Genomic DNA, 18,307 nt, shown 5'->3' with positions numbered 1-18,307 from the left:
TGCAGGTGTGTGTGCATGAGTGCAGGTGTGTGTGCATGAGTGCAGGTGTGTGTGCATGAGTGCAGGTGTGTGTGCATGAGTGCAGGTGTGTGTGCATGAGTGCAGTGTGTGTGCATGAGTGCAGGTGTGTGTGCATGAGTGCAGGTGTGTGTGCATGTGTGCAGGTGTGTGTGCATGTGTGCAGGTGTGTGTGATGAGTGCAGGTGTGTGTGATGAGTGCAGGTGTGTGTGATGAGTGCAGGTGTGTGTGCATGTGTGCAGGTGTGTGTGCATGAGTGCAGGTGTGTGTGATGAGTGCAGGTGTGTGTGCATGAGTGCAGGTGCCTGTTGAAGCCAGAGGTGTCAGATGGCCCTAGAGTTGGAGTTACAGGTGGTTGTGAGTCTCCTGACATGGATGCTGGCAATCAAACTCGGGGTCTCCGCAAGAGATCAGTGTGTGCTCTTAACTGTCCAACCATCTCTCCAGCCACAAACTGTTTATCATTTATTTGTTTGTTTATTTATTTATGAGTCTGGAAGCCACTAGGATGCTATGGGGATCCCATCCACACTCCTCAAAACCATCAGGAATGGTCTACCACAGAGTAATCCAGTGCGTGACAGATCACAAAAAGGACAAAGTCCTCGACAATGAGACTGGTGACATCTGGACAGGTCCACAGAAGGTAGCCTGGCTTATGAGACAGAGTGGGGACTCGGGGGTTCCTCGGTATTTAGAGATGAGGTTTCCTTCAAGACTTTGAGGCTAAGCATTGTGGCACACACAGAATTTATTTTATTCTATTTATTTATTTTGTGTGTACCTATGTACCATGGTGCACATACATCATTAAAAGGAGAACTTGGGGTTGGGGATTTAGCTCAGTGGTAGAGCGCTTGCCTAGCAAGCGCAAGGCCCTGGGTTCGAACCTCAGCTCCAAAAAAAGAAAAAAAAAAGAAGAACTTGGGGGAGTCTGTGCTCTCCCTCCACCATGGGAGTCCTAGGGCTCAATCCTGGCCATTAGGCTGAGGAGCAAGTGTCTATCTGCTAAGTCATCTTGCTGGCCTCCTCACGGGACTTTGACAGGGGAAAACACAGAAGGAATTCTCAGAGGAAGCTGTGTGAGGAAAAGTCTGATGGCAGGAGACAACAGAGACGGTAAAATCATGCTCCAGAGAATTCTAAGTCTAGAGAGGTAGAATGCAAGAGGACCAGGAAGAATTTGCTCGTCTAAGGTAGATCCTGGCTGGCCTGATACTTGCTGCATAGTCCAGGCTGGCCTGATACTTGCTACATAGCACAGGCTGGCCTCAAACTCATGGCAATCCTCCTGCTTTAGCCTCTTGAGTTTTGGGGTCACAGGCATGTGCCACCGTGTCTCACTCTGAAAGGACCTTGAGTGCCAAACTAAGAGGGTAATCTTTAGGTCCTGGGAGACCATGGGAGGAACCCAAGCAAAGCTCCAACATAAACCTACACAGGAGACAGTTCTGAGGCTGCCAGAATAGCTCAGGGGAGAAGTAATGAAATCTAGATCAGCATAAAGACAGTAGCAGGCGGACAGAAACAACATCCAAAAGCCACACAGCAAATAAAACTGGCAATAAATGGGCACTGTACAACTGTGGAGGAAAATAAAACACAACTCTGAACCTCAGAACTAGCAAAGTAAAGCAGTGTCATGGTCAAAAACAGTACCCAGGTCTACACAAGGGGCAGGGCATTATTCTGTCGGGGTGCTGGGGGTATTCAGGAGGAACCACAGAGCACTCCATTCAGCAACATAAGCAGGACAAATGCTTGGGGAGTTAGGACTAGAAATATTCAGTGATAAGTATTCCCAACAAGACAGGAGAAGACAGAAAACAGGGAGGAGAGAAACAGGGAGGAGAGCTCTTCCACAAAGAGCTTTGGGAAAAACCCACTTTTAGTCTGTGGAAAAGATGAGGTACCTGACTGTAGAGAGGGAGAACCAGGAAGCCAGCGGAGGGAGGGTTCCTCCAAGGGAGCACCACCCATCAACAAGAGTGCTACAGGAGGCAAGACTAGGATTCCTCAGATTTCAGAGCCATCCACCCAAGAAGCCCCAGGCTGTTAAAGGAAACACAGCCCGAACTGTGGGGAGGGCCTCAGCTGTTCCCAGCCAAGCTCGCAGTCTCCCTCCCTCCTCTCTGGCTTGCTCACTTGCTCTGATAAAGAGGGACTCCTCGCCTGGACCAGACAGACTGTAAAGGTTTTCACTTTCTTTCTCAGTGTGAGGGACCACCACACCGGGAGTCAGCCCATGCCATGAAGGGGCTGCCCCCTCACGATGGGGAATTAAGAAGCCAAAATCGCTTTGAAAAAGCCAGGGTCATCTAGGATTTGGCTGGCCTCAAACTGATGAAATCCCCAAAACCGCGAAGAAGATGATATCTGCTTTTGTTGTCGTCTTGGTGCCCCAGCTTCCTTCTCCCTCCCCCACCCCCATTCAGTGCAAGTGATGAACCCTGGGGATGTAAGCCATTCCAGACAAATGGTGGCCTGTTGCTTTCATAAACAAGCACACCAGAGATGCTGTTACCTCTCCCCAGCTTCCTAGAAGTTAAGAAAAACTGTTTACAGTCTGCTGTCTATTCTCTACACTCTAATCCCACAAAGCACATTTCCCACCTCCCCACCGAGTCTAAGAACTGCCACTTATACAAAAGCTACAGAGGAGCCCATGGCCAGCAGGCTTTCTTCAGAAACTTAGGCAGCTGCGCAGAGACCCAGTGACCTGACCTGGGAGACAGAAGGACTCTGGCGATTCAGAGGCCAAAGTGTCATCTGGTCAGAGATAATTAAGAGCAAAAAGGATCCTTCCTGGGCAGGCAAACAGACCTGATCTTTCCCCACTGGGGATGATTTAGAGCTGCACTGTCTTCCACAAAGCCCACCAGAGACCAGTGACTCCAGCACGACAGAAACCAAGCTTTCCTGCTCAACAGTTCAGACTAGTGGGGCTGAGTCGATTCTCCTGTGCTGGGATTAAAACAGCATCAGCTTCTAGGGAAGGTCAGCCTGCTACTGCGTGAAGAGATAATACTAGAGAACCTCTCTCTCAAGTCCCCGGGGACCAGCAAACTAGAACAAAGGTTGCCCAATCTTGGGCCAGCAATCGAATTACCTCAGGAACCCCCACAAGGCCTAGCCTTTGCCTACATCCCTTGCCCCTGTCCTGTGAGGTTATGTGCATCCACATGCATGTGGCCTCCTCGTCCATAGCTTCCCACCTTGTTTTCTGAGACAGTCTACTACTGAAGCTGGAGCTTGCTGATCCGGCTGATCTGGCCGGCCAGCGAGTCTCAGGGAGCCAGTGCTGGCACAGTGTGAGCCAGGGTCCATCTTGTTAAGTGGGTGCTGGGGATCAACTCAGATCCTCCTGCTTGTGTGGCAAGCATTTTACTAACTAACCGACTCACCTCCTCAGCCCCCACCTTTTTTTTTTTTTTTTTTTTTTTTTGAGATAGATCTCCCTGTGTCTAGGATGGCCTAAAACTCTGGGACTCCAACAATCTTCCTACCTCAGCCTCCAGGTGGCTGGAACTACAGGTGGACAAAACCATAGCTGCTTTGCAAGGTTCTGAATAAAACACCAGAAAGGGGTTATCCATCTGCATGCTAAAGCTCTCCAGAGTCACATCTGAAGTTCCTGCTCCTTCTGGGGTTCAGGGAGAAGTGCTTGAGGCCAGGAGCTGTAGGTCAGCCTCAACAACATGGAGGATCCCTGTGTCAAAAAAGAAAACAAAAAAAGAAAGGCTTCCCAAGTGGTTCTAAGAGTCAGGGTTTGAATCATAATATTTATTTATTTATTTAATTTTAAGACGGGGTTTCTTTGTGTAGCCCTGGCTGTCCCGGAACTCACGCTGCCTCCCAAGTGCTGGGATTAAAAGTGTGTGCCACCACCACCAGGCTTGAACTATATTTAAAGCATTTTGCCATTTTCCCCAAATCTTAGCCCCTGCTGGGACCAAGAGGAGAAACGAGCACTTCAGATCTTGAGCCAATACCTGAAGAGACAAAGGGTCTGTGTAGACCAGTTAGTTAGTTCTACTGCAACCAGAGCTAACACTCTGAACACATAACCTGCCCAGAACTGCTCTAAGCACCTCACACTGAGTATCTAATGTACCACTCTTCACAACTTTATGAAGGACTAGTAGTATACCCATGTCACAGGTAAGTAAAATAAATGGGAAAAAATGTTAATAAATGAATGAATGGATGAATGAATGAATGAATGAATCAGGTAAACAGTGAGTGTAGACCCAGGGTAGCCTGGTAGCAGAAACCACAGTGTCCTGAGGCAGAGGTTTGGGTTTTCGAACACAAACAGAATTAGGAGTTGCCATTTCTGTTAGAATACACTAGGAGTCACCTCACCTTTGAGTGCATAACAGGGACAGGCCTGAAAACCAAGGAGGCTGAGGGCACATGGGCACAATGACAGGCATGCCTCTGTGGTCCTAGCTACTTGGAAAGTTAAGAAACCCAAGAGTTCAAGTGCAGCATGGGGGTTGGGGTGGGGCCGAATATGATGATACACATTTGTAATCCTAGTATTTTAGAGACTGAGGCCAGGAGGACCATTGCAAGTTTGAAGCTAGCCTGGGCTACGTAGCAAGTAGTGAGTTCCAGGCCAACCTGTCTCAAAACACAACAAAACCACTAGAAAAGAGAAGACAGAGGGCATCAGGATAAAACGGGTAAAATACATGCTTCTCATGCTAGGTTCATGTTTTTGTTTTGTTTGTTTGTTTTGTTGTTGTTTTTTTTTGTTTTTCGAGACAGGGTTTCTCTGTGTAGCTTTGCGCCTTTCCTGGAACTCACTCTGTAGACCAGGCTGGCCTTGAACTCACAGAGATCCGCCTGGCTCTGCCTCCCGAGTGCTGGGATTAAAGGCGTGCGCCGCCACCACCGCGGCTTTTGTTTTGTTTTTAAAGATTTATTTTATTTTTTAATTAATTAATTAGTTAATTGTGTATGCGCTCACGCACATGCCTACAGAGTCCAGAAAAGGGTTCCAGATTCTCTGGACTGCAGTTATAGGTAGTTGTGAGCTGCTTGACAGTGTTGGGAACCGAATCCTATCCTCTACAAGAGCAGTGTGCCCTTTAACTACTGAGCTATCTCTCCAGCCCCGGCTTTAATGTTTTTTGTTTGTTTGTTTGTTTTTTTAAATATCACTACTTGGACTTAATGGAGTGGCACATGCCTTTAATCCCAGCATTTGGGAGACAGAGGAAGGTGGATCTCTGTAAATTTGAGGCCAGCCAACTTACTACATAGTAAGTTCCGGGACAGCAAGGGCTATGTAGAGAGACTCTGTCTCAAAAAAAAAAAACAACCAAAAACCAAAAAAGCCACACTATCAGTAGCTGAGATGTCTATAAAAATGGGTTCTGGTCTCTCCTCAGGAGATGGCTGCAAAGAGATGAAAGGAGGGTTCCTAATGCCAGGCTGCCAGATGTGCTCAGAACCTGGCCATGTCTGGACCGTGCTGCAACCTATGGTCAATCTGAAGACACCTGCTTCCAAGGTAACTGGTGTTGCAGTGTTAGGAGAGTGTGATTGTCTATGCAGATGAAGGGAGAAGCAAGGGAGCATCAGCGCAAGGGAGAGGGAATGAGGGACTCCTGCTAAGAGCCCAGTTACAGCACAGTCACTGTCATGTGCTCAGTAAGCAGTCCTAACGGCACAGTGCCTGGGCAGAGGAAGCCTTCTGACCCTCTCTTACTTTTCCATGGTTACCAGAAAAGCAAAGATAGGAGATTGAACAGGATGGGGGAGGGGATTTTTTTCCCCTCTAATGTCAGACTTCTCTATACTAAGACCTCGAACTCACAGAGATCCACCTGCCTCTGTCTCCCGAGTGCTGGGATTAAAGGCGCGCGCCACCAGCGCCCGGCTGTCTCCAGGTTTTTATTAAGACCAATTAGAATTCCTGTAACAGTGAGTATTACCAAATTACACCAGACGCTGGGTCCACAGCACAAGTGAGGTGTGACTGTACCCGTAGCCTCACACCTTCATGCAGTCTTAGTGGGGTTTGAGATTGTGTGTGTGTGTGTGTGTGTGTGTGTGTGTGTGTGTGTGTGTGTGTGTGTATAAATGCTTTCTTCTTCTTTGTTGTTGTTGGTCTGTTTTGAGACAAGGTCTTCCTGAGCCCAGGCTGGCCTCAAACTCTTGACCCTTCTGCCTAAGTCTTAGAAGTTCTGAGACTCCAGGGATGCACCACAGACATCAGCTCCACCAAATTGTTTCAATAGAAATTTCACTACAGTAACAAATTAGAAACTTTGTGGGTTATAAAATTAATATGTTTTCACACTGACTTCAAATTCTTAGACTGATGCTTTTAATCCCAGTACTCAGGAGGAAGAAGCAGGTGGATCACTGAGTTTGAGACCAGCCTGGTCTACAGAGTGAGTCCCAGGACAGTCAGGGCTACACAGAGAAACCCTGTCTTGAAACAACTCCCCACCCCAAAAAACTTCTTTGACTGAAATTATAGGACTGATATAATTCTCAATTATTTCAATATAAATGAATTAGCCTCCCCTAAATTATTTCTCTACCTTGTTGAAGGCATTGCTACTACAAAACCCACTCATAACCCCAGCAGCTTTGATCTAACATGGAAAATTAGGGCTCACCCCTACCCCTTGAATTCACTGGTTTGACTTACTTTCCATGTATGAGTGTTTTGTCTGAATACGTGTCTGTGCACCATGTGTGCCTGGGTGTCCACAGAGGCTAGAGGTGGGTGTCAGATCCCCTGGAACCTTGGGAATTACACAGATGGGTGTGAGCTGATATGTGGATCTGGGAGTCGAACCCAAGTCCTTTGAAGAGCAGCCAGTGCTCATAATCATAGAGCCATCTCTTCAGCCCCTAGTTTGGCTTTTAATTGTAACAAACTTATATATAGAGTATAGCATAGAAATAAATGATAATGTAGTTAGTATCAAAGAGAAACTGTGGGTTGGAAGGCTGACTTGGTGGGAAAGAATGCTTGCTAGACAAGTACGAGGATCTGAGTTCACATCCCCAGCACCCACGTAAAGAGTTGGTGTGATCCTGTAATCCTGGCACCATGTGGGTAAAGAGGAAACTGCTGGGGAATGTTGACCAGTGGGCTGGTTCCAGGTTCAATGATTTTGTCTCAAGGGAACAAGGCAGAAAGTGATAGTACAGGACACCTGACTTCTCAGGTCTCCAAGTGTGAGCATGTGTACATACACGTGCTCATACACTACAAACACGAAGAACATGACTAACCCTTTCAATCAGTACTGCTGACACAAGTTAAATCATTGGCAAGGAAAAGGTACTAAGGAAGTGTTAAATGTTGGAACAAAAGATACTGAACCTACAAAAGGGGACTTCTCACAAATGGAAACTAGAAGGAACTGAATTTTACCAGCAAATTAGAACAGAGTTCCTTGACATTCTACAAATCTTTGTGCTCTGTTACTATTAGCAACCCTTACAGCTGTGAAGTTATTTGGGTCTTTTACATTTCTCTTTCACGGTCACTAAATCTCATCTAAGCCTCACGACAGCCCTGGAAGGCAGGCCTGGGTGTGAGCAATGCAGGGGAGCACGCCCTGAGACCCACGTTTTTGCACTTACAGTGTGGTCACACTTGACTACTTGAGAAGAAATCAAAACCATACAGATCTGAGGTCAGGTAAGGGCAGACATCTGCTCGAGGAAATGTATAACCTTGGAGCCCATGCAGATAAAGGGAGTCAGGTGAGCAAGTGGCCTCGTTTCTGCTCGTGTTCAAATTCACCCTGTCCTGTCATCATCCAGGTCAGTCCTTGCTTGCATGGCGCATTTGGGATAGTTTTTGTTTCTCATAAAAATAAAGATTTCACTCAGCATCCTCCACGATTTAAAAAACAAGTTGGTTATAGCTAAAAATAACAAACAGGTACAGCTGGAGGGAACTATCCAGCATTACACGAGGCCCTCCTCAAGAACACGAGAAATGCGATTAGCCTGCCAAACGACCTCAGATGAAAACCCAGCCGTCCCGCTGCCACAGAGATGACCAAGGTCTCCACTCTGCACCAATGCTAAAAGCAGCAGCAATTGCTTGTGGCTTACAGGCATATGGAACCACACAGCTGCAACAACTTGCCAGTCATTACCCACAGACCCACAAGTTAAATGCTTCCTAAGAGTATCACCGGGCAAGCTGTGGGAGAGTTAGGAGAGCGGGTGGCGGGGGTGGGGGTGGGGGAGTGAAAGAGAAGCAAGAATACAAACAGGCAAAGGTTACTAGAGATGGCTGTAAAGCGGCAGCTGAGAAGTTCATTACACTGACCTTTCCACAGGAGATTATGGAAAAGAATGAGCGTGTGTGTTCACAATTGGTTTTTTTGTTTTTGAGATTGGGTATTATGTAGCCCAGGCTAAATTCTCTATGGTCTTGATGATAAGATGGATGATCTTGACGTCTCCAGCCTCCTGTTCCCACTTCCCAAGTGCTGGGATCACAGGCCTGTGCCACTATACTTGGTAAAAATGTGTGTTTAAAACAAACAAAAACACGCCTCTCCAACCCATACACTGTACACTAGCTGTAGCAATGGGACGCATTCTTTTGAAAATGAAGATTCTTCTGGAAGGAATACAGACTAAAGATTAAGTTTGGGCTTTGAAGCTTCCTACTATCCACTCGAACTGTCCTCAGTCCCCATCATGCATGGTGGAAACAATTATTCATGATATGCTATTATGTCCCATAAACTTTTCTGTGTGCTATATTTCATGTATCCTTAAAAGTTTTATTTCTCTGTTACATGCCAGCATCTGTAAGAGGTCAGATGAGCATATGAGAAATGGCCAGAAGCACCACTAAAGTCAGGCAGATCTCAAAGACTGAGAAGTGTATCGCCTCATCAAGTGGAAAGGAATGCTCCACTCCCAAAGCACAGGGTGGGAGGTCTGGCTCCCAGGTACAGCACTTGCCTATTAGATCAAGGCCTTGGGTCCTAACCCCAGCACCAAAAAAACCCAAAATTTTCAAAAAACAACAACAACTAAAAGAAAACTCCACAGAATGTCCTTTCTCGTGAAGCCTCTAAAAGAGCATTTGACAACGTGTGTGGAGGGTAATATCAGCCATATGGCTGCAAGAAGTGTTCCAAGATCTTAAGTAAATTTAAATCTCAACTGTGAACGAAGGAAAGAGAAAGCATCCCCAGTCTCATTTCAGTTAGGGGAGGGTGAGATGTGTGAGCTTATAAACCCAGTCTTCAACAAATGCTTCTTACACACTAGGAAAGTCTGAAAAAGCATTACACACAGTTTCAGCTGCAGTGAGATGGGTACTCCCCAGCAGTCTAGGAGGAGAATCTGCACTGGGAACCCTTCTAATGTCCTTCAAGACCAGAGTAAGAGGCATTATGAATGCAACTGGTATGGGGGTGCTCCCTGCACTCCCAACACACAGTAAGCTAGAGCAGCAAGAGGGCTGTGAGTTTGAAGCCAGCCTACAACTCTTAGCCAGGATTTGTCCCCCAAAAGTAAGAGCAGCCTACGGGCTCGCTGTTAAAAGTGCCGAGTGAGGACGGATGTGGAAAAATATCAACATTCAAAATTCCCAATCCTAAGGATCCACATTGCTCAGCATGGCTGTTAGGCTCACTTTTACTCTCCCTTAACCAACCCCTGCCCCCTTTAATTTTTAAATTTTAAATACGAGCTAATAGAAGTTAAGGGTGGGGGTAGCACAAGCCTCTAATCCCAGCAGTGGGAGGCAGGGCTGAAGCATGAGAACTACCATGAGTTCAAGGCTAGCCTGGGCTACACAGGAAGTTCTTGTCGTTGAGAAAAATAGATAAAGCAAAGCCAAGCAGAACAGCTGCCATCCTCATGAGATCAGCCATGCTTGCAAGAGACCACCACCAAACCGTCTGTGGTCTGCTGATGTCCTCTCTGAGAGGAGTGGGAAGGTCACTGCGCCTTCTCCCGAGACTCCAGCTGCTTCGATGCACCACCCAGACACTTGTCCGTGATTCTGCCTTAATTGCATGTGCCCCGTCAGGTGTCAAGGTGTCTGGGGAGGAGCTAGAACATTCAGGCTGGGGAAGGTTAGTGGGCGGAGCTCCATCTAGGAGGCTATGGAGACGCCCACATTGACGTCCTGTTAGGACTTTCCAGTATGGCAACTCTGGGCTTCCCCACATGCCTGTCACCCCTTCCCCATGCTCTGTAGCAAGCACAGTAAACTTACTGGCTCCCCAGGGTGGATTCTGGTGGAATGTGACTTTGGTTTCTCACTGGGACTTTATGAGGAAGGAGTAGGTGCTGTTTATGTCTCCCCAGGGATGGAATTCTCCCAACAGTAGAACAGTAAACACCAAAAAAGGTGGGTTAGCCTTGGTCTGCGCTATATGAGCACTAGGGAAGAGCTGAGGAACAACGGCAGCTGACAGAAAACCCTTCGCTCTGCGCTGAAAAAGGAGCAGAAAGAGGAGGCTCAGCTTGTGGCAGCAGCGCAAACAATGTCTAACATAACCAAGCCTATTGGAAACACTGTAGCTTTTCCCTACAAGCAGCGCAAACAACGTCTAACATAACCAAGCCTACTGGAAACACTGTAGCTTTTCCCTACAAGCAGCGCAAACACTGTCTAACATAACCAAGCCTACTGGAAACACTGTAGCTTTACCCTAACAACACTGCTGCCTGGACTTGAAGTAAAACCAACAGATACTCTAAGGACAGCTTGATAGCCCGTGTTCTCAGAGAAGCTTAGTTTGAATAAACACCGTCCCAGATTTCAAGCCCTTGACTCTTCTCCAAAGGCCAGTGACAGCAGTTCCAAGCCCAGCTAGAGAGTCAAGGGGCTGGGGGTGGGGCAGAGAATCAGGCGGAAGCCTCCCATCCACCTGTGTATCCTCAGGCATCAAGAGATGAAAACACACAGGTGACAACGGGAGGTGACGTGAGAAATTCCAAGGTCCAATCCCTAGGAACTCAAGCCATTCAATATGATGAGGGAGGAGCTTGAGGCCATGATATAGTGTGGCGGTAGAGTGTTTACTTAACCAGTCTCTGGGTTCAATCCTGGCACGGCAAAAGAAAAAAAAAATTACCAAAGGCTGATCCAACAGGATAACTTGGCCTAAACAGCAAAGTGAGAGAGGGACCAAGGAGGTGAGCAGAGCCTCTGGAGACACTCAGAGGCTCAAGAGGCCAGGATATTTTTAGACAGTAAAGGAAGAGGTGTCATCCTCTCTCAGTAAGAATCACTATAAAGCTTGGGGCTCCAGAAGAAAGGTGAGTAGACAAAACCCAAGAGGAGCATTGTTCAAGCATTTCAAGCCACTTCACAAGCCTCAATACCAGAGCATATCACAGCCAGGCATGGCGGCAGAGGTCAACAATTCCCGCTCTGGGGAGGCTGAGGCAGAAGAACAGAGAGTCGCAGGGAGGGATGTGTTAAGCTACTGGCTGAGAGACCTCTATTCTTGGTCATCTATCCCAAGTGGAGAGTTCAGAAAGTAGATATCAAACAATAAAAGCTGTTCGTTCCCAGGAGTGAAAGCAAACCATTCCTGGAATGGTGAGCTGCAGATGCCTGGGCTCATCAGATGCTATCCTCTAGTTTCCTACTCCTGATTGGAAGGGAAACTCCTGGAGAACTGTCTTAGTAAGACAACAGCTGACTCCATAGGTCTGAACTCATGGCAGTGTAACTCTGTTAGATCCATGCCAATACAGTTTACACAGCTATTAGTCTACAAGACAGAGAATAAAAAACTCTTCAAGGGCCGGGCGGTGGTGGCGCACGCCTTTAATCCCAGCACTCGGGAGGCAGAGGCAGGTGGATCTCTGTGAGTTCGAGGCCAGCCTGGTCTCCAAAGTTCCAGGAAAGGCGCAAAGCTACACAGAGAAACCCTGTCTCGAAAAAACAAAAACAAAAACTCTTCAAGGAAAAGAGCGTATGTCCCAAGCTGGACTGATGTACTGTCAATAAACCTCAGTGAGAATTTGGGTATGAAACCAACAGATGTCAGTGATACAGTACTTAGGCCATTAGTACTATAAATGACAGTGAGCTTCTGATAGAACTTAATATATACACAGCTACCAAACTCCACTCCAAGAGGCTCTGACTCCCTACAATGAGAATGGGTCCTGGAACAAGGTTTACTTTCTTCATTTTTTGAGACAGGGTTGCAAATAATCCAGGCTGGCATCAACCTTCCTTCCATGTGCTGGGATTTCAGATGTGTGCTACTCTGCTTGGTTTATGTTGTGCTGAAAATGGGGTCTAGGATTTCATACATGTTAGGCAAGCATTCTAGCAACTGAGCTGTATCCTCAGGCCCCAGAATGCTTATTTTTTAAATGTTAATAGCCTGAGGCCCTACTAACCATTCTCCCAAGCTGTCAGCATCAAGTTAGAGCTTATGATTTACCAATGCTTTGAAAATAAGTATGCTTCCCTCTACCAAAAAGGCAGAAAAGGCTTTTGATACTAATATCTGGGCTCAAATACTGAACAAAGGCTGAAATTAGATTATCGCTAGTCTTCACTCTTTTATGAATCCTACCTACACACTCTTCTTAGAGCTACCACATATTAAAAGGCCCAAAGTAATACCATATAAACATACAGAAAAAAGAACAAGAATAGTTATGCAATTACAAAGCTGGGCTAGAAGAAAATCTGAAGAAATAATATACAACCTAGACTAGATTAACAGTGACTAAGAAAGATGATTTTAAAACGACTTTTTAGTACAGGAATTCTTTCGTGTCCCTAACTTCAATCCTGCCTGCTCAGCCTAAGTCCATTTCTGTCTCTTGTAAAAATAGAACCACCCAAGCTCCCTCTACACAAAAATCTTCAGAAACTTTAGGAAAAGAGGGGGAGAGAAAAGGATTAGCTACCAAGAGCACACACATTTCATTCCTAAAGAAAACACAGCCTCCGCTGAGAGGAGGTGGGGGTGACAGCCGTACAGGGCTTGGGCTTGAAAGGTTCTTACAACTGCTCAGAGCTTCAGCTTCTTCAAGGATCTGCAGACCTGCCATGACACCTCAAGCCAGTCTTCCAAATTTACACTACTCTAGAAAGCTCCTTCCCTGTGAAAAAGCTTGATAAAATCTCGTTGCTCATTTAATTTCCCTGCAGTCATCAAATCCAACCTTTATTACTGGCTCTCTTAGCTTAGCTTTAAGCCACATTTAACCATATTTAATGGCTCTCTCCTGAATAAAAAGCCCTTAAGGAGCAGTGCCCTTTCTACTTCCTTTCAACCATTTAATTTCCTGGTTTTGACTTCTCAAGAGGACCCAGCTCTTCCTGATCATTTCTTACTCTTTTGGACGTCCAAGTTCATCTGCACGGACATCTTTGTCTCAACCTTGTACTCCTTTCCTACTTGCTATGTAGTTTACAGTGTAAAGAAAATGTTCCCTGTTGCCTTTAGAAAATGAAGGCATGGGCTGGAGAGATGATGGCTCAGAGGTTAAGAACACTGGATGCTCTTCCAGAGGTCCCGAGTTCAATTCCCAGCAACCACATGGTGGCTCACAACCATCTAGAATGAGATCTGGTGCCCTCTTCTGGAGTGCAGGCATACATGTAGACAGAACACTGTATACATAATAAATAAATAAATCTTTAAAAAAATGAAGGCACATAAAAGGACAACTAGAGATTAGTTTCAAAGTAGCAGAACTAGTCAGAGAAGTCCCTCTGTCCTGGAAGATATGGAAATGGAGCTAGAAATAAGTGGATAATTCTGTAATACAGAATGGTATGATCCAAAGTAAGAGAATCACAAGTTTGAGGCCTGCCTGGGCTACTAGATAGCAAGACCTTGTCTCAAGAAAAAAAAAATTAAAACAGGAGGTTACCTGAGTTAACAGCTGCATATAATGCCACTCTGATTCCTCCTTCCTTATCTCCCAAGTGGCATGTCTTTTTATCTTCAAGTTTTGTTTCAAGATTAGCTATCACAGCCAGATGTAGTGGTATATAATTGTCCCAGCATTCAGGAGGCTGAGGCAGGAGGATCTCCAATTTGAAGCTAGTCTGGGCTACACAGGAAGTTCCAGGCCAGCCTGGGCTATATTGAGACCATGTCTCATAAAACAAACAAAACAAAATCAAGTGTCCATGAATCCATGCCACAATTATCTTAGTTAGCATGTATTAGGGAAACTCATGGGCCAGGTCTTATGTGGGTCATAAAGCAAGCTTTTACAATAACTTCACTGAGGAGTATTTGGGAAGGTCATGTATCAGGTACACAAAGACAGTTCATGCTCTGTCACACCATTTAAAAGGTCAGCACTGACTTCCCACTTGGAACAAGGATGTTTAATGGTGATGCCAGAGATGTTTTTCTTTCACTGTTTTCCTAGAGTAACCCTCTCTTGCCTCAGGACTCACAGTTGAAATATCCCTTCCTCTGTCAAGTCTTTCCTAATTTCCTGCCCCTATAATTCCATTGACAACTCAGAACATATTTCTAGAACAGCACTTACCCATCCTGGTTGTAATTATTTGTTTACATGTCTAATTTAGCTATATGCTCTTTGGTGGTGAGGATAATGTTTTATTCATCACTGGTTATTCACCCAATAGGCACTCAACAAATGCTTGTTGAACGTTAATGATGACAGTCACAGGACATCTTAAAGGATGGCCATGGTACCTTCCAGAGTCTAGACCACTTCATGGTAAGTACTCACACTACAGGCTACACTCCCATAATGCATCCCTACTATGTGTACCTATCTTGGCCAGAAAAGAGCCCACAGATAGGAGGAAAATTGGTCTAATAGTGCTACCATGAATCAGCGAAGGTGCCCATCGTGGTGGTACATGTCAGTAGGATATGCTGAGGAGGCAGAGGCAGGAGGATCAGGTGTTGGAGGGCAGCTCAAGCTACATCTTTAGGGTCAGTCAGGTGGCTTGGCAGGTAAAAGTGCTTGCCATGTTGATCTCCACAACAACACCATGGCACAGGCACACCTGCACTCACATAGCACAATATGATAATGATAAATAAAAGTTAAAAAAAAAAAAAGAATGGGCAAAGAGAATTGTTTCTAAGTTGGAGGGCTCATTCTTCTGCCTCTAGAGAATAGGAACAATTATTAATAAGAGTCCTTGAAAGGGGTCCTAATTCCATCATCATAAAAACATGTGGCAAGTTTTAATTCAATAGAATCCCTGCTAGAATATACAGGAAAGCTTGTTCACCTTACCGAAGTCAATTACGGTTCTGCTAAGGGACTCCATATGTCCTCCCAGAACTCTGTCATGTTGTACATTAAACTCTTTCCTCAACAGGTTTGCTCATCTCTGCAGAGTCACAGGCAAGGCAATAAAATGCTGCTGTCTCAAAGGACTCTGTGCTTGGCAATCCTGCACTACACAAAGCTATTGTGTTTACAGGCTGCTAATAAGACACAAAACCTAATCTGATCCCGTGGGAACAATGCTCAAGATTCCCTCAGGGGATTAAATAAATGTATTCTACTTTTGTACGGCCAAAATTGTGGGGACCAGCAAAGCTGAATAAAGCATAAGCTGGGCATGCCAGAATCCCAGCACCCAGGATACTATAGCAGGAGTTTGTGGAGTCTGAACCCGACAGGACTATGTAACAAGACTCTGTCCGAAACAAAACAAACTAAAACCAAATAAATAAAAAAACAAGCATAAGGACCCAAACCCAGACAATGGAAGATGAACATCTGCCCAGAAAAGGACGCTGTCATACAGTAACCAGAAGCAGTACACAAGCGCAAACCAGGAAAGCTGTCTTTCTGGCACACATTTGGCTCCTTCATGTTATCATGAGAAACCAAGAAGTTCCAGTTATGTAAATTTAGGTCTCTTAAAGAGATAAAAAAATTATATTTATTTCTTTGTGGATGTGTATGTGTGCATGCATATGTGGAGATCAGAGAACTCCTAAAAGTTGGTTTGCTCCTTCCATCACGGGGGTCCAAGGAATCCAATTCAGGAGATCAGGCTTGTGGACAGGTTTCTTCACTAGCTGAGCCACCTTGCCAACCCAATCTTCTTTGTGTTTTTTAGACAGAACAAGGTCTCACTATGTAGCCCTGGCTGGCCTGGAACTTCTTATAGAGACCAGGCTGAGCTTGCCTCTGATTCCCTAGTGCTGGGATGACAGGCATGCATCACCAAGCTTGTCATAAAATTGTTTCCATATCTCAGATAAAGTGTTTTAGTGTATTTCTTTTTGCAAGTATAGTATGGCATAACCCCAACTGTTACAGTATTACATCCACATTAGTCACAGCTGGGTCCTTTACAGGGTATGTGATCCAAGAAGAGAAACTGAGTCATAACATGTCAACTTGCTTCCCCAAGCACACACTTAGTTTGAACTGAGGTCCTATGCACTTCTTCCCAGGGCTGAGTCTCAGCATGCCCACCCCACGCCTGTTGTTCTTCCAACTTCAAATCAGCTCGTCATAGATAAGCACGTTGGATCTTTTAGAGCCAACAGAGGGATTTCATTGTCTTTTTTTTTTTCCCAAGAAAGAGAAAGGTGAAAAAGGAACAGGTGCAAGGGAGGGTAGAGCTGGAAAGAAGTGGCTCCCAGTAGGACTCACCTTGGAGCTGAGGTCTTCTCGCCGGTTTCCTGCTTTACTTCTGCGTAATTTGATGGATGGGGACCGCAGCAAGTTCTTGATGCGGCTAGTAATGGTTGACCCTTCCCCAGCCATCATAAGGAGGAGCCCCTAAGGACAGTCCCTGGCCTAGCCTTAGGACTTGTCTCAACAGTGGCACTGCCTTCTCGCTCAACACGGCCTTCGGATATGCACTTTCACTGGCCTGAGATGGCAGAAGCAACCTTGGCATCACAGTAGGTGTCTTCTGCCTGTCAGCCGCTCTTACTCTGGGCATTGCCCTGTCCTTTCTCACTCCTCATCCCCACCCTAGCCTGCTAGATTTTTTAGGAAGGGAGGACGACCCCCTAGAGTGAAGAAATGTCAGGCCCACGCCAGCCAGAGGCGTCTAACTAAAGAATAGAATGGGCTCTAGGGGCTTGGCGCCGGTTATAGCCCAAGAGTTCCCATGGTAACTGCGGTGTCCAAGGGAGGAGGCCGCCGAAGCCACCCGAGCGGTCCGCAGGGGGCCGGGGCACCGCGCTGGCCGCCGGGGCTCGTGCTGACCCGATCTGATACGGGAGCCTCCCTCCCCCACCCTGGCCTTGGGAGCTCGCTTCCAGCCCCCCACACCCACCGCCCGCTCCAAAAGCCCCTAATACTCGTCAGCGCCCCCGTTCGCTCAGGCCCAGCTCACAGCGCCCTCGGGCATCACACTCAACGACTTCAGCTCCGCCGCAGCAGCCGCAGCAGTAGCAGCTATGGTGGCACCAGCGGCTCAAAACGCGAACTAGAGCCTGGGCCGAGCTGCGCCGGGAGGCGGGGCCTAGGCGAAGGGGGTGCGGTCTGCAGCAGATCGGTTCTTGATTGGACGAGCGACGCCTGTGGGGGCGGAGCCAAGAAATGAACCGTAGAAGCAGAGGGCTCGGGATTCTGCACAGTATAATTGTGGGTACCGCTCTTAAAGGAAGGTCAACATAACATAGCTTTGAATTGAGAGAACCAAGCCTTTTACGGTATTATCAGGCCTGGTCCCCCAGAGAACTTCCCAGATCCCCAAGATGATAACCACGCCCCCAGGCCCAAGGTTGATATTTGGTAGGCCTGAGACCATGGCTGAAATTTAATTCCTAACTCATAAAAAAAAAAAAAAAAAAGGTTGGGATGCAGCCAAAAGAACTCCTTTCCACTTCAAGTGCTGGGATTTAACATGGTTGGAATAGTTTGTGATTACGGCCAGCCTGACACGTGGAGTAACTCTACTCACACACTTTTGAACTGAACAGCCTGTTAATGATGGAAGACTCAAGCCTCCAATAGAGCCTTAGGTACCTGCGAACAGAGAAAGTAAATGAATGCACCTATGATACCAACCATCATTTCCTTAGCTGCCAACGTCCTTACAGCACTTTATTCACAGCGTTAACGGTGTTTTGCTATTCCAGATCTTTTCCCAGCCTTGTCAAAATTTGCAAAACACCCCTAGGATGACACCGATATCAAGCTTGCTGCTATCGTTGTTGCTGTTTTCTAGCTCATGGAGCTAGGAGAAATGTTATCACATACTCATGCTTCACAGATATGTAAGTCGGTTCATTTTTAGAAGCCCTAGAATTTCCCATCTAGTTACTACTTTAAGAAATTACCTGGAGGTGTGTGTGTGGGTGTGTGTGGGGTGGG

The 18,307-nt window shown here is 46.3% G+C and overlaps 1 protein-coding gene across 3 annotated transcripts in view; it reads right to left on the bottom strand.

The window, feature by feature from the left end:
* The window catches only part of Mapkbp1 (mitogen-activated protein kinase binding protein 1), a 56,045-nt gene extending 38,686 nt beyond the window's left edge, over positions 1-17,359 (bottom strand). For 2 of the 3 annotated variants that reach the window (XM_052726638.1, XM_052726639.1), the window contains exon 1: positions 16,631-17,359. In XM_052726638.1, coding sequence (XP_052582598.1) covers positions 16,631-16,747 — 117 coding nt within the window. In that variant the 5' untranslated portion in view covers positions 16,748-17,359. Of the gene's footprint in view, positions 1-3,525; positions 3,729-16,630 lie in introns of all 3 variants that reach the window. The other variant, XM_052726640.1, reaches the window with a different exon arrangement.
* Between the last annotated feature and the right edge of the window lie 948 nt (positions 17,360-18,307).

This window comes from Peromyscus californicus, unplaced genomic scaffold (genome assembly GCF_007827085.1).
Source record: "Peromyscus californicus insignis strain IS unplaced genomic scaffold, ASM782708v3 Scaffold_7__1_contigs__length_154581171, whole genome shotgun sequence".
Classification (NCBI taxonomy): domain Eukaryota; kingdom Metazoa; phylum Chordata; class Mammalia; order Rodentia; family Cricetidae; genus Peromyscus; species Peromyscus californicus.
Note: the sequence above shows the minus strand (reverse complement) of the source record. Positions and strands in the feature narration are given on the sequence as shown.